The sequence below is a fragment of the Quercus lobata genome, chromosome 2 (assembly GCF_001633185.2).
Source record: "Quercus lobata isolate SW786 chromosome 2, ValleyOak3.0 Primary Assembly, whole genome shotgun sequence".
NCBI classification, from domain to species: domain Eukaryota; kingdom Viridiplantae; phylum Streptophyta; class Magnoliopsida; order Fagales; family Fagaceae; genus Quercus; species Quercus lobata.
Genome location: NC_044905.1, coordinates 13548977 through 13558381, shown reverse-complemented (window position 1 = coordinate 13558381; position 9405 = coordinate 13548977). Strand labels below are relative to the sequence as shown.

The 9405-nt window shown below is 34.7% G+C and overlaps 1 protein-coding gene across 1 annotated transcript; it reads right to left on the bottom strand.

The window, feature by feature from the left end:
• Positions 1 to 1966: 1966 nt before the first annotated feature.
• On the bottom strand, positions 1967 to 8722 carry LOC115974590 (T-complex protein 1 subunit beta). Its single transcript, XM_031095006.1, has 12 exons — positions 8437 to 8722; positions 8071 to 8129; positions 7894 to 7950; positions 7631 to 7696; positions 7403 to 7514; positions 6994 to 7122; positions 5990 to 6061; positions 5564 to 5679; positions 5250 to 5326; positions 4398 to 4883; positions 3215 to 3530; positions 1967 to 2497 (listed from the first exon to the last, which is right to left on the bottom strand). Exons 2-12 carry the CDS (start codon positions 8074 to 8076, stop codon positions 2351 to 2353), a joined length of 1584 nt encoding a protein of 527 aa, XP_030950866.1. The 5' UTR covers positions 8077 to 8129; positions 8437 to 8722; the 3' UTR covers positions 1967 to 2350.
• Positions 8723 to 9405: the final 683 nt, after the last annotated feature.

Genomic DNA, 9405 nt, shown 5'->3' with positions numbered 1-9405 from the left:
GACTGGCTATACGTATCATTTTTCTCCATTCTTCTTATTTTTGAATATGATATAAAAAGTATAAAATCTAAGCACTAGTCTCAGCAAAATAAAAAATTTTAAAAAATAAATAAAAATCTAAGCACTAGACCCTATACATTTGTATTTGATTCATTATTACTATCAAACATTTCTATAGTTATATCTTCTCCTAGCTTATTTGTCATGCGGAGCATCATTGGAAGAAAAAAAAAACGTGTTGTAGAAATTATGGTAAACAGGTCAAAAATATATATTTGTTAACAAGTTAGTTGAATAACTAATATTAAAATAACAAAAATATGTAATTTAACAATTATAGTTCAAAATATTAATCCAATAAAAAGTAATGGATTTGTGTAACATCGCAAATAATTACACTAGGGGCAAAGCCACACTTTAGCTTGAATTTTTAAAAAATAAAGGTTCCCAGGCCTACTTAGGCTCTGAACCTTGGCCCAACAGTACAGCCCATGACCCTAACCCCTTTGTTCGAGGCCAAGCCCTAGGCCCACCAAGGCCATAGGCCCAGGCCTTATGCCAGCCTAGAGCCCATTGGATAAATAATTTGAGTCCACCCTCATCATGCTTCATTACTAGGGTCTTGTCCGATTAATTGTATCTCGAGCAGGAGGGCAACTGCTCGAGGATACTGCATCTCGGCTACTCGGCATTGCCTTGGGAATATTGTTGCCGAGCAGATATTCTGAGGTGAGAAACAGTTCCAATGCCACTTCTGCCACTTCCACCTAAACACCCACTTCAAAACGATGGAATTAGACCCCCAAGCCCACTAATAACCTAGGGTAATCATAACCCTTCCACTAATCTTGAACTATAAATAAGAAATGGAAAAGGGGAAAGGGGGTTGGCAATTGTGGGAAGAGTACTAGAAAAAGAGAGTAAACACTCAAAGAAAGCAAAGGAGTGATTATGTGAGGAAGAGTGAAAAGTATGAGGAAATAGAAGTATATTTGGGTCTGCCGAGTATAGGATCACCTACAGTAGGAAACCCAAAAGCCCACAAAACAAATAGATTGTGAGCCCAAATAAAAGTCAAGCCCAATAGTCTTATATTTTGGATACGCACAGTTACTTAATATATATAGTTTTTATTAATAAATATTAGAAACCAAAATTAAGAGTCCCCTCACCCCCTTAAAAAAAAAATGAATTGAATAGTTAATAGGCGGTCTCCAAAAATTAATTATCAATAACAAGAAAGTAGAGCTATCCCTTTGTATTTTATTCCTCTCTTATTTGGTGAGTTGATTTTTGGTTTTTGAGTTCAAATAATGAGCTATATATTTGGGACTAAAGTCTTTCATTGTTTAATTTCCAGTTATTTGCCAATGTTTTCTCAAAAAAATAAAGAAGAGTTATTTGCCAATGCTTGATTTAGACAAAATGTTAACTTAAAAAACCATGCATAAGAGAATTAATGTTCGGAAATAATAGTTGGATTTTTTTTTTTTTTTTTTTTTTTTTTTTTTGGGTACTAAGTCTTTTGTTGTTTGGATTTAAATTGTTTGTCCAGTTTCTCCAAAAAAAAAAAAAATTGTTTGTCCACAGACTGAGTGTTTTTTTTTTTTTTTTTTTTTTTGAGAATCGACTGAAAACATTAAATGAGAATAAAAATATAAACAGAATTAATAGAGGAGTATTAAAGTTAGGGGTGATAGTAAAAAAATGAGAATTTTTAAAATATTAAAATAAAATAATGGTAACTTCTTATACTTATCAATAGCAAAGTGGGCAATTTGTGTATACTAATTAAATTAGGGGCAGGCCAGGATAAGGAGAAACTTATCACAGAACCGCGCCATTGCCATCCCACAAACAAAGGGTAAAGAGAATAACAGCTAACATCAGTCTCATTGGAAAATTTCTGCACTTAGACAGGGGTTGCTGATAGTCACAGGATGCAAGATAGGGCAACATTTAAAACTGTATAAAACACATCAGAAGATGCATGCGTAACTTATCTTGAGCTGTCGGATTCTCATACATAGGACTCAGGATCCCATTTCAGTAGACCCTTCTCAAAAAGAGAGATGCATCAGTATTGCACGTCTAACTGCCATTAGCTCAACAAAACAACACAAAGAAGAAATTCACCAACAAAATGAAAACAGCAGAGATGATCAGTCTTTCCAAAAATTCCCCTACTCCTACAAAATAAAAAAGCCAAAAACTCAGTTTTTGCAACCAGACCGTGTCACCACTCTTTCCATAACCTGTGTCCTATCCATCATAGTAATACAGTAGGCAATCACAAAAGGGATTGCATTACAACAGATTTTCTTAATTAACCAAATGGTCTACAGGATCTTCACATTCTATCTTCTCTCCTCCGTGGAGCACAAGTGATGATTTCATCGACTCTGAGAATCATCTCAGCAGCCTCAGTGGCAGAGAGCAAAACGGCTTGCTTGACTTTGAATGCTTCAGAAATTCCCCGCTGTGCCATATCTCCAACCTGTCAAAATATCAATGCCACCAAGAGTCAACTAAGGAAGCAACTTTATTTATTTATTTAGTTATTTTGATGGGTAGGTTACACATAATAAGTCTTGAACCCACAACCTCACCTGCTCACCCTCCACCTACTAAAAAGGAGGAAGCGAATTCATGGACATGCAGGCAACAACTACAATTTAAGCAAATTGAAACCAAAAACAGAGGCCGAAACAGTGATGTACTAATCAATTTCCGTCCCATGCAGCTTTTTTTTTAGTCAAACTAAAATTGTTTTCAGGTTGACTAGCATTTTTAGCTTGTGACCAACCACTGAAACAATAGAAAATGCTGAAATTTTTTTCAGAAAATCTATATCCATGATATCACAAGTGTTTTTGTTTGAGCAAAATTCTCAAAAAGCTTACATCATGTGTTTTTTAAATTTGTATCAAGCAATTTATACTATCAATTATTCTTCCAATCACTTGATTTTAATCCTCAAATAAGCAAACTATATGTCATCCTGAAGGAAAAGAAGAAAAAAAAAAGGGGGGGGGGGGGTGTTGAGATCCCTTGAAGCCAAATCTCACAATATATTAAGCTAGGCCATATTAAAATTTAATACTAGATGCATCACATATAATCATAATATAGATTTCCATTTAAGATCCTTAGAGATCCATAGATTTTTTATTTTTTATTATTATTATTAATTTTTTGGGTATAAGTTACTTACAGATCCAGAGATGACATCAATCCCAGCAGTACATCCCTCCTTTTGGTGCTCTGCACGGAGCTGAGCAACCAACTCAGCACTGTCCAAACCAGCATTGTCAGAAATGATTGTTGGAATGGCCACAAGTGCCCGTGAAAAGGCTTCAATAGCATGAGACTTCTTCCCAGGAGTCTTCCGGGCCAGCTCATCCACATCCTTTGACATCACCATCTCAGGCCACCCACCTCCAAGTAAAACCCTACTGTCATTGACAGTCTGAGACAGCACACACAAGGCATCATGCAGAGACCGTTCAGCCTCATCAAGCACATGGTGGCTGCACACCAGTTTACATGTCAGAAACTAAACCAAAAGAATGGTTATCTCAGCAACAATGTTATAACAGAAGTTAATCTATAATATTCCAAACAAAAACATAATTAAAAAAAAAAAAGAGTTGATGGAGAACACAATCATGTGAATACCATGTCTGGTACTTGGAAAAAGGAAAATATGCCTATACAAAAGCAGTGTATATATAAACCCCACAAAACATTAAACTAAATAAATATTAGCTAAACCAATGGTAAATACTAATGGAAGCATGCATGCATTCTATTAGCTTCATAGGGAAGTCAAGGGAAAACATGATCCAACATCAAAGCACAACTGTATGTAGCATTCCCCAAATAGAACACCTAGTGTGGTTCCGTCAGAATTGAATGGCAACATGCAATTTTAGTAAAGGGATTTTTTTTACCAGTATATTTTATGGTTTGAAATCTGATATTAAACTTTCAAGCTTAAAAAATAAGGTGGGTAAAAATAGATGCTTCAAGGCTTGGTGCAATAATTCAAACTAATGACTTAAGTATTGCAATCCATATTATGTGTCTAATCAAAGGAAAATTATTGAATGCTCCTCCAGAAGTACCATAAATGCGTACTCTCCACTCCCGCATGAATTGTGGGTCCCACCATGAATTTAATTAGTGGGACCCACAGTTACATGAGAGAGAGGAGTACATATTTATGGTACTCCGGTAGTACCCAATGATTACCCCTAATCAGACAGGATGCACACACACTAAAACAACCTTTTTTTTTCTTTGGAGTCACATTGAAACTACTTATGACAACATAACCATATTATCAGAATGCAAGCTACCTTTTTTGCAGGAGGAAAAAAAATCAGATTACATACCTTGCACCTCTAAGTACTATTGTGCATGCCTGACCCAATTCAACACCAGAAAAATGGATCAACTTGTCCTCACCAATCATAATTTCCTCAATGAGCTTGCAATGTCCAAGCTTAACTGATTCTGGGTTGTCAAAAGTTGATGCAATTTCACCACCAGTAACTAAAGCAAGGCGCTCAATCCCATCGAAATCTGCATGCTCAATTGCAAGTATACCCGCATCTGCAAAGAGCTCTTCAGGAAAATTGTAGATCAACTGCCTGTTGACAAAACAGTTGATCCCATGAGCTATAATCTTTTGCACTTTTTCTCTCATCTTTTCCTTTTCAGCCCCTTCAATCTCGGCAACCTTAGACATTGAATCAACACGGACACGTGCCCCATAGATCTTAACTTTATCTGTGTCCATCGCAGTGTTTGCCACCAAAATCTTTGCATTTTCGATGCGTTTAGGTTGTCCAATACCAATTTTCTTGTCAAGAATAAATCTGAAAATGTGTGCAAGTCCTATTCAGAACAAACATTTACTGGGAAAACGCAAATGTCATCAAGAAGAAAATACACAACAAAAAGCAACATCAAGATATTTAAAGTAGCTAATCCTCCTTTAAAGTGGTATAAAATATATCAATAATATGAGGAGAAAATGGATCCAACATATGTAGCAACTTCCCACAAATAATCCTTGCTCTTCCAAATCAATGGAACATTCGATGGTTCATAAAAGCCTAAGTTAATCCTAAAACAAGGAACCTATACCAATTCACTAGTCTAGCAAAAGCAAAGGATGCCTACTTATTTCAAGCACAGACCATAGTTACATAATGGAAACTTGCAAGTTTATATTGCCTCACCCTTCATCCAAAAATGAATCCTTTAGAGATCCTCCAGGCTTCTTAATAATTTGGATAGACTCTAAGTTTGTGCTGCCCTGCCATTTCCAAAAGCATTATCAGAAAATATAATATAATACATATTTAAAGCTAAAAGCCACCATTTTGAAAGCCAACAAGGAGACAAAGTGGCTAAAAACTGAAAAATCAACTCAACTCAATTAAGCCTTAATCCCAACAAATTGGCATGGATAAATGCCTAAATACTCAAATTAAGGATGGATCGCATGACAAAATCAGAGCCTTTTCCCTATATAATGAACCATACAATTCACCTTTAGCCTCATAACAGCATCCACAGCCAATTTTGCAAAATGTTCCTTATCCTGTGAAAGAATCTTTGAACTCAAAGTAGTCATTGCAATCTTCATCAAGTCTGACTTGAATTTCTCTGCAAAATATAGTAATGACAAGCATTAAGAATGTAATTATGCAAGGCACGGTCCAAAGGCACGGTCACACAAATTAGAAATTCCCATCCGTGTACAACTGTATAAAGTGCCATACTTATACATCTAGTTTAGTCGGTAAGTAACCATCATTGTCAAGAACAGATTGTATTAAAATGTTCTCAAGAAACAACAATGTTGATTCAAGGAAAAAGGGGGACTAGTACAGAAGATCCCGCAATAAAGAAACCGTTGAAGGGGGAAGAAGGATATAAAAATTGAATATAGTCAATATACAACAATAATCAGTACCTGGATCCTCTTTATTATCCACGACTTTCTGCAACAAAGCATTGCGTGCACACTCCGCTGCCATTCGATAACCTAAAGAAAATGCATCATCAGAAACTCTGGTATTTCACATATTTAACATGGTAAGAAACAAATGGAAAACTACTTTTTTCATTTTTTGATAAGCAGTAAAATCAACTGGAATAACTTTACAAAACTTTTGGGTCAAACTGCAAGCTGGAAGGGACAAGGAGTTCTATATAGAAACACAATGAAAATTGACCACATAATTGAGAAGTTCAGACAAAAGAATAATTCTTATTGAGAAAGAGAGAGAGAGACCAATACATCAGCTTGGCAGCATTTCTTTTACAGCTGACAGCCAAAAGAAGCAACTACTAAAATATTCTCCAAATATAAACTTTTTCTACTTCTAAAAATATAGCTGGAGAGCAATTCTGACTACATAATGAAGGCATGCTTCACTAGAGCATGCAACATATAACTCTTGCTTTGCTTCACTAGAATAAGGTAAGGAGGCAAGAGTTATGTCAAGAAACATGACTGCACAAGCAATTCTAAAGCCCTCAAATATGCCAAATAAATAGATTTTTTTTTTTTTTGATGTAAATATGCCAAATAAATAGAATATTAGTATTAAAAAAGAAAGTGAATACATAATGGAAGCAAATGCCATCCTTCTTTTGGGATAGTTTCAGTCATCATCGCACATATCATTAGCTGACCTAAATTCAAGGAAATTACATGACCTAGGACGAAGGAAGCATGTCCTTAAAGATTTCAAGAAACAATGACATGACTGAAAAAATATAGCTCCTTTTTGATTGTTAAACACATGAAGAGAATAGAGTAAAATGCAATATTATTCAGCCAAAAATAGAAAGTAAAATGCAATATTCAATTTTTAGTTAACTAAAATTAAAAACATGCCTAGCATACAAATATGACTTCACTAAACAAGCAAAAGATTGTAAAGATCGCATATAATTCAAATATACCCAGACCTGCTATTATCGTCATCGGGTGTATCTTTGCTGCGACAAGCTTTTCTGCCTCCCTCAAGAGTTCCCCAGCCAAAACAACAACAGAAGTTGTCCCATCACCAACCTCATCATCTTGAACTTTAGAAATGTCTGATGCTTAAATTAAGGATTACCAATGAACAACATTTATTCAATAAACTCATAGTTGTTATATGACCATATTTAATGTTACCATCGTAGATTACAATAGTATAAATGCCATCACACAGATGCTCATACAAACCTCCACCCCCCAAATTTTTGGATAATGCAAGGAACCTTTCTAAAGAAGATCCCTTTGGACTCGCCTCTAGCTAGTAAAACATAAACAAAGATAATTCTTAATCCATGACGATCGTAGTTCATGTCATCAAGCAAAAGACAAGGATACCAACAAGAACTTTAGCAGCTGGGTTGTCAATATGAAGGGACTTCAAAATGGTGGCACCATCATTTGTAACAGTGACTTCACGGCCCCTACCCGTTGATTGCAAAATTTTATCCTGAAAAACATAAAGCAACAAGCACACTGTAACTTAAGTTCCTCCCAGAGGCTGCATTCCTAAAAGAACAGCATCATCTCATTTAACATCACACTCAAGTCTGAAGAAATTTTTACCATTCCCTTTGGCCCCAAGGTTGTTTTCACCAAGTCAGCAATCGCCATTGCTCCAATAAACGATGCCTATGTACAATACAGAAATCAATTTACACATTTTGTTCACATTACATATCTAATAACACAGATCCGCACTGTTCAGAATATTAAAACTTCAAAATTATGAAATAGCTCAGTAGTATGAAACTATGAATATCCAAATTTACGCAACTAACTTCTACAATTTTGGTTCATTGATTTCACAAATGCATACACAGACTCACCATTCTGGCACGCTCCCCCTTTTCTTCACTAGCTTCATCTTTAAGAATCCTCTCGACCTAGCAAGATTTCCAAGCAAGCAAAACACATAGAAAAATCATAAAAACAATATTAAAAAAAAAAAAAGTAATTAAAACAACAGATCATAAACCAAATGATTTTAGCTGCATTTAACATACCGCCATGAAAACCGATATAAACGAGGTTAGCCCAAACCGGTTTGCTCAAATCAATTAACCTAAAACAAGAATAACAACCATAAACTTGTATAAGCAACATCTTCAGCCAATAAACACATTTTAATCGTAACTTTAACGCTTCGCAAACCATCATAAATAATAACAAAGCAATTGTCAACATCTCCCCTCCTTTCTTTCATTTTCCCATGAACCAAACAGATTAGAAATGAACATACTATGCAATAGTGTGAGATATAAGTTAAAAAGGTTTCGATACGAAAATGGAAATGGAAATGAAAATGAAGTAAAACCCTAAATCTTGGAAAGGGAAACGAAACCCTAGGGTTTTGAGAAAGCCTTTGTTACCTGAACCTGATGTTGAAGAAGTGCGAAGGCAGACAGAGAGAGGGGTTTTCGATTGAGATTTTGAGAGTTTTGGATCCCGCCGAAAACTAGTCACGGCGTTGCACGATGCTTTGTTTTTATAGTAGTGTGGAGAGGGACTATGAGGCTTTGGGTTTTATGGTGGTTGTGGTACTTATTTTTCTTGATGGACTCGATGGTCTAATCAACGATACTGTTGCTTCACTTTCCAGCTGTTGGTCTTATAAGAGAATAATCGTATTGTTAACGGTTTGATTGTGGTGAGCCAAAGCGAGCGCATAGTGGACTGAGAAGTGTGGTTACTTGACTCTCATTTATATGAATATTTTTAACTGTTTCAAAGTATTTTGGCGAAGTCTCGCGAACGCGAATTAACCAGAAAATGCTAAGTTTATTCCTTTTTCTTCTTTTTTTAACAAGTTTATACCATTTTTGAGATTGTTGAAAGAAAAAAAAAAATTATTATTTTATAAATTAGAATATCAAATTTGAAATGAATTTCAAACTTATAAGGCATAGAATTAAACACTTTATTTCACCAACGGCAAATAACACACAAAACTTTATTGTTCATTTGGAAATTACTTATCTTTTGTAATTTATTTACATAGTATTTATCAAAAAAATAAATCTAGTAATTTTTATGTTAAATATATTTAAAAAGTCTTAAAACTAATTTATTTCAAAATAATCAAATTAAATCAATTAAATTAAAAGCTATATTTTTTGCCCCAAAAAAAAGACTAAAACTAAACCATAAGCCAAAAGGTAAAACTTTTTCAACAAGTATGATATAGTATCACTTTACCAAATGGTGAATGATTGATATACACAATACTAAAAATCTTTTTAACATGAGTTATCCAAACCTTCAAAATATATATATATATATATATATATAAATATATCTAATACACCGTTTTGAAAATTCTCCATAAAGTTTGGATATCA

What these genes read in the sequence shown, in the direction of transcription:
- LOC115974590 (XM_031095006.1), bottom strand. An exon ending in GATTCATTTTTGGATGAAGG is followed by an intron (nt 4,884 to 5,249) that starts GTGAGGCAATAT and finishes ACACATTTTCAG; the next exon opens with ATTTATTCTTGACAAGAAAA. An exon ending in ATAGTACTTAGAGGTGCAAG is followed by an intron (nt 3,531 to 4,397) that starts GTATGTAATCTG and finishes ACTGGTGTGCAG; the next exon opens with CCACCATGTGCTTGATGAGG.